General features: G+C 37.5%; 1 protein-coding gene across 3 annotated transcripts in view; it reads left to right on the top strand.

Moving 5' to 3' along the window:
• RORA (RAR related orphan receptor A) overlaps positions 1 to 8826 on the top strand; it is a 361957-nt gene extending 353131 nt beyond the window's left edge. For all 3 annotated transcript variants that reach the window (XM_054169268.1, XM_054169266.1, XM_054169267.1), the window contains 6 exons: positions 2217 to 2338; positions 3379 to 3511; positions 4120 to 4227; positions 5621 to 5731; positions 7074 to 7186; positions 8544 to 8826. In XM_054169268.1, coding sequence (XP_054025243.1) covers positions 2217 to 2338; positions 3379 to 3511; positions 4120 to 4227; positions 5621 to 5731; positions 7074 to 7186; positions 8544 to 8708 — 752 coding nt within the window. In that variant the 3' untranslated portion in view covers positions 8709 to 8826. The remainder of the gene's footprint in view (positions 1 to 2216; positions 2339 to 3378; positions 3512 to 4119; positions 4228 to 5620; positions 5732 to 7073; positions 7187 to 8543) is intronic.
• The last annotated feature ends 4597 nt before the right edge of the window (positions 8827 to 13423 follow it).

The raw sequence follows: 13423 nt of genomic DNA, 5'->3' as shown, positions 1-13423 counted from the left end.
CTTACACAGCATTTTTGCTAATTTATTATGAAAGCCTAAAAATAATTTGAAAAAGCAAGTATTCCAAGTTAATTTTTTTCCCTTTTTTCTTTTTTTTAATGAGATGCAAGTATATGATACACAGTTTTGCTCAGTATATTTATGTTCTTTTGTTGCAGTATGTAGTTCTCTGCAATATGATTTATTGTGACAGCCAACATACTGTGTCTGGCTTGAGTTTCAATAACTTAAATTTTACAGATCAGTAAAAATGAGACTAAAACTTTAGGATCAAGGCTATGCTCCCAGCTCTGTCTCAATCAAGTGGTTGCACATGTTCTCGTGGGAGTTACTAAATGATCTACATTAAACTCAAAGGAAAAAGGACTTTTCCTTCCTAGGCCAGGTGTCAAGTTTGGAACACTGGCCTGAAATGTGTGTCATGTTGCTTACCTTTATTTATGTAGTTGTAACATTTAAACCCTACAGAGTATGATTTAGGTGCCCAGGGTTGACATTAGCAAATAATGTTTGAAGAATGTTTGTCTTAGAGACTGAGGTTTCAATTTAGAAAGGTGTGGCTGTTCATTGGAAGTATTTAGGTGTGTGCTGAAATACAGTCCAGAACTGAGGCTGAGGCTTGTGAATAATAGGGTAACATTTCACCTTCTTTATCCTTCAAGGGCACAGATGTTATGCTGTCAGTTGCTGCTAGGGAGAGCAAATGTTTTAAGTACACGCTTGTAAGAAAAAGAAAATGTTCTGAAGTACATGAAAGCGATGATGGCAACTAAAAGATAAACGACCTTATGTTCTATGTTATCGATTGCCAAGGTAGCATATATAATCTGATTTTACCTCAGCTCTGTGTTAAGGGCTTTGCACGTACTGTCTTACATCAAACTATTAATGTAGTAGACATGATAATAAACAGACTGATTGGCCCAGCAGTTCAATTTGTAAAGTATTAGGTTTGGTTGTTAGCAAAGCAAGTTTTACAACAGTCTCTCAGAATACTCCCGTGTTACTAATGACCACCATTCTTGTTCATTTTAAGCCTCCCTTTTCAGTGGCCTAACCAGCTGTAGAACTGAGTGATACAAGCTACCAGGCCTCTAGCTTGTCACATGCTAAACTGGAGAACAGATGCATGACAAGTCATGGTAGAAAAGAGAAAGACAAAGTAGAAGTGGAATTCAGATGTCTAAATGCTATTCAGGCTTTTGAAGGTGTCCTAAAGTTTATGGAATAAAGTTTTATTAATAAATCTGCCTTATGGGTCTTTCAGCCAAGTACAACAGAAGAAAACAGTTTATTTGGAATTAAAATGTTGTATGGAAACTTTAAATCATAAGCAGTTAACCAAGCAGCTATTCTAAAGCTGAAGAAAAGACTCTTGAGACTTGAGTGTGTTATATTTATTATCTGGATTCTCTAATAAATGTATTTTCCTACATTTTTCAGATTATATGAGAGTAGAAAAGAAACCTTTCCCTCACAGGCAGCCTCATGTGGTAGTGTCTCACTTGTCAGAACACTAGACAGGTGGTAACTATCTGTATCTCTTCACTGGAAAGTTTCTGTTGTATAAAACACAAGTGATTTTAGCTTTTGAAGCTCTCTTGTGTGGCTGGTAGTGCTATTGCATTCCCTATACATGACACATAGGGTCCTATATTCAGCAAGGCTGTCCCCACAGACATTCCTGCCCTGTAACTCAAGGGGTCCATCACCTTGCTCATGTGGACTTTTTTTCTGTGGCTTTACTTAATAATGCACTTCTCAGCCTTAGTTTCAAAGCTGACATTATCTTAATAAAGGCAGCAAAGGCCACTTACTGAATGTGCAATGTTTTGAATGCTCCCAGGTTACACCAATCTTGCCACGTAGTGGAAGGATTTTGCTTGGTGTTGGGCATGCAAGCCCCAGCCCTGTTCTGCCGGGGGGAGTGTGTGTGCCCAGAGTGCCCTCTAATGGGTGCACCAGCCCCCAGGCAGCTGGGCTGGCAGCCTCAGGAAGCAGGTTTCTGCTTTGTTTTCTTCAGGTTTTCTAGTGTTTTGCATTAAATGGGTTGATTTTCATAAAGCAACATCCAAGGAGATTGAAATGAAAGTACTTCTTGCTAACAGATAATCCTCTCCCACCCCCTTGTTGCACCTGGAATATGTTCCTTTTCTTATGTCTGAAGGTATCACTTTGCATTTTTAATGTGTGTCACTTTCTGGTCTTTCTTTTAGAACATCTTGCACAGAATATTTCCAAGTCACACATGGAAACTTGCCAGTACTTAAGAGAGGAGTTGCAGCAGATAACATGGCAGACTTTTCTGCAGGAAGAAATCGAGAACTATCAGAACAAGGTATAAAAGAACACCAAGCTGTGGCATGCTTTTTTTAAAGCATGGTATTTCCATAACACACTGTAAAATTCACTTTTTCACTGCCTTCTATTCACTATCAGGAATGTATACTTTTTTGGTGCATTTTCAACAGAATAACATGCTAGAATCAAAAGCAGCAAAACAGCTAGGATTTCCTTTGCATTTGTGATTTTTGCAGGTACAGGAAAAGGTAAATCCACTAAAGAGATACTCTCTCTTTAGAAGACAGATAACTCCTAAAATCTATCTGTCTGTGACTGATAGGCATAAGAAACCAGAGACATTTTTTTCCATCCTAAGTGGCATCTCAACAACAAAAGCTGAAGCCACCGAGTTTTGTAATTTGGTGTGGTTTGTTTTGAGGTTATAAACACAGAACTGTGTCAGATTTCCAGCCTTCAGTGCCTGGCTGCAATCCTGATTAATTCTACAGTTGTCTCTCCATGATGTAGTTTCAGAAGAGCAGCACAGTGCTGCTGTCCAACCAGTGGGTACTGTCTGTTTCAGTCAGTGTTTAAATTTCCAACATGCCTTCCATCCACAAACTACCACCAAATGGCTTCTTATGGAAAACTGACGTGGAAAGCACTATTAAAGCACTCTGTTCTTTGAATGCACTTTTCATTTCCATCAAAAAAATTTAACTCATTAGTTAATTTCATTCTTAATTTTTGTCTACATATGAAAAAAATCACTACTTGCATGCCTTGTGTCGTTAACAATATGATCATCTTTCCCAATGAAATGACCAGAATCATCATACTTTGACACCTTTGGCTTATGAAATAAAAATGCTCCAACTTGGATCTCTTTTGATATCACTGAAGAAGTCATACATGTTTGCATTGTCATGCATCCACATGAGGCTTTGGCTTTGAGGTTAATTCCCCTTCCTATACAAGCAGACTGTAGCCAGGAGTGCCGGAGAGAATTCATTTTTTTAAACTCAGTTTTACTTTATGAAAATAGCCTTTCCAAACTTTGATCGGTAATTTTTCACTTTCTCTTCTCTCTGACAGCAAAGGGAGGTAATGTGGCAGTTATGCGCAGTCAAAATAACAGAAGCTATACAGTATGTAGTGGAATTTGCCAAACGCATTGATGGCTTTATGGAGCTGTGTCAAAACGATCAAATTGTGCTTTTAAAAGCAGGTATGTGGGTCAGTTTTAAGGTCTGCTTCTGATAGTTATGACTGAGATGTTATCTGTATACAGTGACTCTGTACACAGACTGTGTATGTATGTTGTGCAACAATAATTTAGAATAATACAAGGGAAAACCTTCCAGCTTGTCTTTGGAGTAATATACCTTCTTAGTTACTCTGGATAGAACAAGTTCAAGTTTACACGTGAAATATTTATGGTGAACAAAGAGAGCAATGAATGTGTACAGATGGAAGAGTTGGAGTCACATTTTTATTTTGGCTTACTAATATTGAGTAACTTGGTTCAAGGGTAAAACCGAGATGGTTCTGTGAAAGATGTGGTAGAAGTAATGCAGTTTGCAAATACTGGATGAAGTTGTCAAAGCTTTGCGAATATAAATCTCAGCTGCTTTGACATCAGAGACTTCATTAATAAAAATCATTAGAGTTTATTAGCATTTACTAAGTTGCTTAAGCTAAAACTTCTAAAGGGGTTACCACAGAAACCTACTACTCTCCTCTACTGATACTGAATGGAGAGCATAGGACATTTTTTTAATCTTTGCAACTGAAGTCTCTACTTAAATAGTCAAACATACATTGTTTCTGTTTTAGGGTCTTTAGAGGTTGTGTTCATCAGAATGTGCCGTGCCTTTGACTCCCAGAACAACACAGTCTACTTTGATGGCAAGTATGCTAGCCCAGAGGTTTTCAAGTCCTTAGGTAAGGAAATGTCCAAGTGTTGTGTCTTAAAAAACGAAAAAGGCAGTTGGGGGAGGTACATAGCTGCTTCTCAAAGCTTAGACTACAATATTCAAATAAAAGAGTGATAAAGTTCGAACTGTTTATTTTGTAAGCAGTCAGGCTGGCTCTATTTGAGGTCAACTGATTTCAGGAGCTAAAACACCTTAACTCTATGCAGTAAAGGACTGTTGGTGTTGAAATTCAAGTCTTAGATCAGGGTAGAGCAGTTTGCAAACATTTGTTGAGAACAGAAGGTCAGATTTCATATCTAGCGTAATATTTTATGTACCCTGTTGGAAAAGGCAGTAGATTTGAAGCTAATTTTGGATAGACTGACATCACTGCTTTGAAGATGTTAATAATGTTTTACAATATGCAAAGTCCATTTATTTGCAGGTAAAATGTTGTAAATCATTTTTTTATTAAACCACACTTTGATTTTGATATTTATTTGCTGTAGATTTTTGCTGATTTTAAAAGGATGCATTTCACTGGGTATAGATTTGGGATGTAAGCCATTTTGGAGGACAGTGAAAATAAGGTAGTGGAGAGTGCCATAGAATTACTGAAGTATTCTCTGCCTTTCTAAAACATCTTGTAGGCCAAGGGCAAACAGTTCAGAGAATGCAGTATCAAGTGTGGGTTTCAGTGAAACATAACCCATCCGTTGCCATCTACATCCAGAAAATTAGGCTGGGTTATGATTGTGATCTGCAGAAGAGAGCCCTCCTCAATCAGGTTGCAGTCCCTTCCAAAGTAGGGCTCCACTTTTGCAAACTGTGTTAACAGCATATGTAACAGCAGCAATAACCTGACTTAAATCTGTGTGAACAACTGAATGGATGAAAAGGAGACAGAGTTCCTTTTCTGCATGAAACCCTTTCAGACCTGGGCTTCTCCCTTTGCTCATGCATGTATCTTGTATGCCTCTCTTCTCCCTTTCTTTTATGCGCTCAGTACTCCTAAAATCAGCACTTTTCAAGTGCACATTTCAACCCTCCAGGCCCCAGCGACATGAGAAGGTTCCACTCAGAACAGAAACAATGTTAAACCAATTTTGACCTTGAAAATAGCTTCAGTTCAATCCATATTTACCCCAAAAGAACCAAATATGGAAAAGATACAGTGTGCAAAATCTTCAAAATAATGCCTGTCAGGGTGTGGGAGCTGGGGACTTGTGGGGATGGAACAATAAGCTCAGGTGCAAGTGATATCTCGCTACCATCGTTCCACAGTTACTAAGATGAAGACCATCAACCTATGAAGTATTTAACATCTGTGTTTTTCACCTCTATCAGAAGTAAATCAGCAACTCTGTAGCTCTAAAATAGTTTTAAGTGTTGTGGCATGAGCTGTACCTTCTTTTTGACAGGTTGTGAAGACTTCATTAGTTTTGTGTTTGAATTTGGAAAAAGTTTATGTTCTATGCACCTGACAGAAGACGAGATAGCTTTGTTTTCTGCGTTTGTTTTAATGTCAGCAGGTAAGAGATAAAGGTTTCCGATAACTTTATTTGGTAGAGGTCCTCTTTATTTTGAAGTCTTTTTAGTGATAATGTTAAGAGTGTTGGACAGTGTGAAATATCCTCTGATTGTCTCCTTCTTGACCAAAATGTTTATTTAATACACACATTAAAGTAATGAATTTAGGAATACATTTCTCTAAGTTAGAAATTCTAATCTAAGCTCTCGTTTTCCAAATTTTCACCTAGTTGAGGACTCAACTTCCTTGCAACAACTTAAATGCATGTGAGGGAGATTGTGTGAGATGAGTGGGTCAATCTAGGTGAGACAGGCAGAAGGTAGCCACTGAATTTATACAGTCAGTTTTCAATATCTATGAACTTGCAGCTGTAGCAGAATTATCTCAAGCACATGACAGAATGACTCCAGTGTCACCACAGGACTGTTAAACAGGGCTGCCATTTTAAGTGTGGTACAAAGGCAGCAAGGAAGTTTAGGTTTCTGACCTCATCATGAAATGGTACACTGAGAATTCCTGTGCCAGACATAAAAGTCACCATAAGAATCAGCCTGCATCTACGATAACCGTCATCAAAATAGCTTGATAATCTCAAGTAGATATGCACAGTACTCTAGGTCCTGGGAAGGCCTGTTTGGTTGAGTGAAACAAGGTACCTCTGCAGAAAGTCATTTTGTCTGGCACAACACCGAAAGGAATAAACCCTCTGCTTTTGAATGCAGCATAGTGGACTCAGGATTGGTGGCAGAAGAATCTGTTAGCAACAGTGGTTTAATGAGGCTATCATAAATACATTTTCATGCTATTTGCCAGATCAGAAGCATGCTAGCCCTATGTCTGGGAACATAAGACACAGAATCCCACAGTTCTGCCACCACACAAAGGATACAGCAGCTAATACTACTTTTCTGCTAGGAAGTTCAGGAGCTGCCTTTTTTTTTTTTCCTTCTTTAAATAGCTGAATACTTGCTTCTGTGTTTTTCTGTAGATATTAGCTAGGAGATCACTCCAACTACTTGTTAATTCTGTGATCTATTAATTTCCCACTAAAAGGCTGGTAGCTTTGTTTTGTAAATGCTATGCATTTTAGAGAACTTGTTAGCAAAAGATTGCTAAGTTGTATTCAGATACACTGCATTCTTCTAATTCAGGGCTTTATTGAAGTAATTTTAAATGCACACAAATATACTCTAAAACCCATCAAATTTGAAACTCTGTATGAGGTTATATAAGAAGTGGAGGGAAGGCTGCAAACAGGATGAATCTGTAACAGACACAGTACTTCCTGGTGCACTGTGATTGATGTGTGCAGTACTAGAGGTGTTAACTCCATTTATATTTAGATCGCTCATGGCTTCAGGAGAAAGTAAAAATTGAAAAACTCCAACAGAAGATCCAGCTAGCACTTCAGCACGTCCTACAGAAGAACCACCGAGAGGATGGAATTCTAACAAAGGTAAGAATCATACTGTGCTGTCACATCACTGTGAAAGTATGCTTACCCTTTTCCTTGTCCACCTAAGAAGGGGAGTGATAGAGTGACTTTGGTAGACATTTGGCCCCCAGCCAGGGCCAAACCACCACAACAATATCCTAGTAAGAGTATCAAAGCTTTTACACAGTTAATTTATTTATAAACCCAGAATTCTTTGTTCAAAATCCAGGTGTTTAGTGGTAACTATATACTAAAGAAAAGGTTAAATCAGCAGACAAGGCTTATCAGGGCCTTAAAAGAGCTATTGTAATGCTGGACTTCACAAAAAGCCATGAAGGTTTCTATTGTACTTCTCCTTCACAACATTTCTGCCACACAGAAAACTATTTCAGTTCTGTAACATACATGCTTTAACCCTTGTGAATTCTCTACCTGCATGACAATTAAAATGTCATAATGTACAATACCCAAACTAACCTTGTGTTTCAGTTTTCCATAGGTTCCACACACAGCCTTTTTCTTAGCAGTTCTTCCAACACTGATGCCTAGGGAAAATAAAAGAGATAGTACGTATTTTTATGTTAATCTAAAGTATCTTCACCTTATCTTTCAACAATGGTAAAGTGATGCCATGTGAAAAAAGATGAATCTGAAGAACTGGGGAAGGATTTGCACTTCCTTACAGAGCCAGTTACTTCTAGAACTTTACAGAGCCATAAAGCTTATGCTTAGCTTCACACCACAGAATTAATTACAATAGAAGCAGAATGGTCCAGCTCAAGCTTTGCAGATTGTCCCCATTTCAAACCTTACCTCATTTAATTTGTTTCCCAGTGTACACTTTGGATACCTTTGTTAGATGAAAGTTGCTTTCATGTGTTTTGATACAAATAATTTAGCCAGTAAGTTCAGGGAGCACCCTAAGTGTTATTTTTAAGTACATATTTTTCTGGCTTGTTCCTTTTCACCTCATCTGCTGTGTTGCCAGTTCCCTCCATAATACAGTGGGGTTTAAAATTAGTAAGGACTGGCACCTTCTAAGAGAAGGACTAAGCTGCATGAATGAAGATCCAGCCATTAAGGACTTAAATATCAATCCAGTGTTTGGTAGGCAAGTGAGAAAAGCCAATGATACTCTGTTCAGAGGAACTTAGAGAAAATTATTTCATAAATAATATTAATCCATTGCTTAAACAGCTCTTCAGTGGCTTACTGTTTTTCTTTTTTAACTCTTAACCAAGCATCCATGACTATGCATCTGAAATGTTAAACAACTGAAGTGTTTCAAAAAGTATTTGGGAGATATTTAATCCTAAGAGAGAGATTGGGAGGCCTGATTCCATGTATGACCATATAACTTACGTTAATTTTTTTACAGTTAATATGCAAAGTGTCTACTTTACGAGCACTGTGTGGACGACATACAGAAAAGCTTATGGCATTTAAAGCAATATACCCAGACATTGTACGACTGCATTTTCCTCCACTTTACAAGGAGCTGTTCACTTCAGAATTTGAGCCAGCGATGCAAATTGATGGGTAAACGTATCACCTAAGCACTTCTAGAATGTCTGAAGTACAAACATTAAAACAGAAGAAAGGAGAGAAAAGGAAAAAAAAAAAAAAGAAAAGGAAAAAAAAAAAAAAAAAAAGAAAGAAAACCAAGACACTTTATATGGCCCTGCACAGACCTAGGGAGCCAACACACTGCACATCTCTTGGTGGTCGGGGTCAGGCGAAGGATGGGAAACAATGAAACAAAGTTGAACTTGTTTTTCTCATGCATATGATTTCCATTATGCCTACAAATATGGACCCTTTTTCTGTCTCAACTTCTCAATCCTTGACCTCTGTTTACACAGACTGAGGGTACTAATGTCAGAAGGTTGTTTTCTCTTGTAGTTCACTGCCCAGACTTTTGACAGAACAATCAATTTGTTGATCAGAACAGAGAGTCCACCTAGTAATCAGTGACTGGTGTGCATTGCAGAGATTTCAGCATCAGTTTGCACAACTTGCTCATTGTTTCATGAAGGACGATTTTTTTCACCTACCACTGTTTGCCAGTAGACAGAACGGCATGAAAAGGGTCCATAGCAATAGCAACAATAGCATTATAATATATTACAGGGTAAATGGGCATGAAGACTATATATAACAAAAGAGATATTGTTTATATATTGTTTTAATTAATATAAAATGTAGTTACTGGTATAGCTTTTCTTGTTGAATTGATAAGGCACTTTCATTTTGCACCTTTTTCTTTAAATTAAATGCTAGCGTGTTCATTGTTGTGTTGCATGTGCACCAGAAATTCAAGTTTAACTGAAAAAGGTTTGGCAGGTACTGGTACATTGGGAGGTATTTATGCTGCTGTTTTCCATGTTACTTTTAAAGAGAGGCTGGTCATATCCTGAAATGGTTACAGACGTTTTTAGAGTTGAAAATAATGACGGCTTTCTAAATTAAAATCGGCTTTTCAAGCTGTTAAATTCAAAGGTACTTTTATTTTCAAATCATTCAAACCTGGCTGTTTAAAATTACATGCCTAAATTAAAGTTTAGGTGCATAAGTCAGAAGCCTAATTTTCAAAGGTGCTGAGTTTCCCTGGTGAAAGTAGGCAATTACAGATCAGTTACAAATGAGTAACACAGCATTCTTGAAAATCAGGCTGTTAAATACAGTGTATTTCTGCCCACCCTAAACACAGGTTTGAAGGTGTTTACTCAAGTCTGTATCTGCAGTGAAAGTATGTGTATGACACAAATGTGGAAAAGCAATTTTTATACATAGTATGACATACTTTTTGTACTCCATATTGTAAACAATGTCTTCAAACTCCAAACTCTAGCCTATCAAACTCCATAGAGATTTATCTTTGACTTAAGAGAGACAAGACACTGACCCACATTCTTTGAGCATCCAGCAGTTTAGTTTCAGGTAGCTGAACAGAGAAGACCATTGTTCTCCTTATTTAAAAAGAAGCACTTTAAAGTTTATCACATGAGGACAGACTAACAAAGGCACAGTGTTGCTAGAAAGCATTGTTTTGTACTCTGTATAATACCTGGAAATCTTTGCTATCATAAATCTGCATTCTGAAGTTGTGATTCCCATATTGCATAATCAAACAATATGCCTAATCTTGCTGTCTTTATTATTAGTTACCATCCACTTTAGGAAAAATGCTCTATCTGAGCAAATCTGGCAAGTAAATTTAGTTCCCAGAGGAAGTAGATTCACAATAAATGGCATCACAAAATAAACTGTGGCTATTTGAGCCAGAGGTGCGTAATTGTTTTGGATGAGATGAAGATGTCTAACTGTGAATGCCTTGCAGGCCTGCACAAGAAGCACCAGAACTTCAAAAAAGGAATGAGACAGCATGTGCTCCACTACTTTAATTTCTAAGGATGAACAATCTCTTACGTACATTATAGTCATTGAGAAGTAGCAGGAATGAACAGAAGCACAATGAAGCCTAATTATTTTATAAAGCAGAATCAGATCAGTAGGTTATTATAAGCAAGAGGTTTATCCTGTGATTTGAACGTGTATCCTTTGGGGCTAAACATTTAGCTATTGACACCCTTACACCCTTTTAGAATTGTATAGTCTGCCACATTGGGGAAGCTTACAGCTATCACTCATCTCTGGGGTTTGAAGAGAGAGGGACGTGAGTATCATGTGTTTCCCCTTCAAAGCTGTATGTCCCTGGAGTATAGGAGGGGAACACCTGCACCTCTGTGACCATGGGGATAGAGGCGTGAGAGGGCTTTGAAAAAAAGTCCATAGAGTCATCCTTTCACACCTCCATCTGGCCTGCTCCCCAAGAGGCAGCTCATAGACCAGCTCATGTTCTCTCCAGTCTCACTGAAACACTTTTCCTAGAACCATTGTTTACTTTATTGGAGTAGCTGGCATGATATGGTACTTTCATTCTAATGTGTGTTCCTATTTTTAAAGCAACCCTTTTAACTAACAAATGTTTTCTGAATGTGACCAGCCTTAGGTGCTAGTCTGTAAAGATCAACTAAACTTAATTTCAGTGTCAACTAATTCTTAATGAAGTAAGATCTTAGAAAGTGAGATATAACTCCCACTTCTGACAATAAGTAGACTACCAGGCAAAACACTTGGGGATTTTCAGTCATGTGTTTTTCTTACCTCTTCTTGATGAATATTAGTACTTTACCAGACATCTAGGGGCCAATGTTTTTGTTTGGTATCTAGATCAGCGTATTTCCACCCCGTAAGTCATTGACAACAGATTTTTGCAGCATTTACTAACAAAATACATAACCATTAAAAGTCTCCAGATGGGGCCTTAGCTGAAAGCCCTTTGTATCTGAAAAGAGCATGTGACATGATTTTCCAGGCCAGAAGCTGCTGTCCTTTTAGTCTGTGGGAGTTCCCAAGTACTGTCACCTTGTTAAAAGAGGTTCTGCAAATATACCCCAAGAAACTTAGCTTTCCTGATAACAATTAACAGCCACTTGGCAACAAAATACTGTTTTGGGGATGCAGAATAAAGTCAGTGGCAGGTCAGAGTGATGGCCAGGTAAGAACCCAGTGCAGTAGAGGAAATGCACTCTGCAGAACCTCTGAGACTATGGCCTGGTATCAGACGATTGACCAAATTCAGTTTGAAAATATTTGGGAGGCGTCAATGGATATTCACATGAATATGTTTGTAATTTGCCCAGTTCACATCAAACAAAAACATGAGAATAGCTGAATAGAAAGGAATAATATATTGGCTTTGAAACGGTCTTTTTACCTTGGGTGTTACAGCTATCCACAGAGATGTTGTCTGGCTTTCTAGGAAAGAGATACATTTGAATCAGCCCAATATACTTTAACATCTCCAGCACAGTTTGATATTTTTTAAACTATGGGTTAGGTGAAAAGGGAGGCTGTTTTTAAGTTTGGTTGTTCTTTATTAAAGCTTATCTATCTTAGTACGGATACCAAGATATCTGTGTGTGTATGTGCACCTGTGTGTGTGAGAGAGAGTACATTTGTGTGCGCACATGAATATATGTGTGGGTATGTTTGAGTGGCTGCTTCTAGGCTGTTAAGTGTCAATGGAATAAAGAAAATGTATTCAAAATACTTAAATCAAAAATAGGTGGAAAAAAAGATTTATTCTATACAAAGCCTTGTCTGGACCACTTTAGAGAGACTTCTATTTTTTTAACCCTTCTATAAATGTTTGATGGCACTTGAAATATTCCTGCAATAAAATGTGATTTGTGTAAACATTAAAAAAAAAAATTTTGTAATGTGAAACAATGAAAGAAAGTAATGTAATTTTTCTAAAAAACTGAAAAAAAAAACAAATGAACGAACTTTGTATTATTTTCTTGATGGAATTTGTCTATTTGTCTTTGAAAAACTTTTTATTTCATTGAATGTGCCATAGTAGAGGTGTGTTTTCCTTTTTTTCTTTCTGTTTTTGTTTTTTACATTTTAGATTAAAGGAATTAGCTGTGTTCCGACATTCCAAAATGCAAGACGGCATAGCAGTCACAATTAAAAGGTTTGATTAGTGAGCTTCAATCATTGTTGCTTTTTTTGCACATGTTCTTCATTCCTCTACAGTGCAATATGTACATAGAGCACTTGCGGGTGTAACCTTGATCCCTCAGGGAAAAATACATATTTGTACAGGATTTTTCTTTTTTGGTTTTGTTGGTGTTTTTTTTCTTTTTCTTTTTCTTTTTTTTTCCTGATAAGGAATGTCAATTGAATCACTTGTCTGTTGTTGAGGGGCAGCCAGATAATAATCCTAAACCACTGTCACAAAACATTGATTTTGTTTAAATTCTGTGCCCTTTTATTATTTAAAAAAGAAAAATAAAAGTTATTTTCTGACAGTTCTTTGTGCTGATTGGTGAAAAAAAGGGTAAATAGATAAGCACCTTACGATTGACTTAACTGTGAATGACAATCCATCTCGTTATCAGCAACAGATGCCCTATCATTTTGGAGCTGGGGTTAAGAGTCAGAAATTAATGTGCTCAGGGATCTTCTAAAACTCTCAACAGGGTGGCCAGTACTACTGGTGGAACAAATTACTTTTTAAAACACATGCTAATATTTCTCCCCTTCCCTCCTGCCCCCCCCCAGCACAAGAGAACTGGATTATTTTCTTTTTAACTAAATGCTCTACGGGTGCCTCATTCTCGTACTCAGTTTTGCAGTATAGCTGTTCTTTGGGCTTGGTTTTGTTCAAAACAGAGTACTCCAAACAGC

The sequence above is a fragment of the Dryobates pubescens genome, chromosome 17, assembly GCF_014839835.1.
Source record: "Dryobates pubescens isolate bDryPub1 chromosome 17, bDryPub1.pri, whole genome shotgun sequence".
Lineage (NCBI taxonomy): Eukaryota > Metazoa > Chordata > Aves > Piciformes > Picidae > Dryobates > Dryobates pubescens.
The sequence above is the reverse complement of the archived record's forward strand: the minus strand, read 5'-3'. Positions and strand labels throughout refer to the sequence as shown.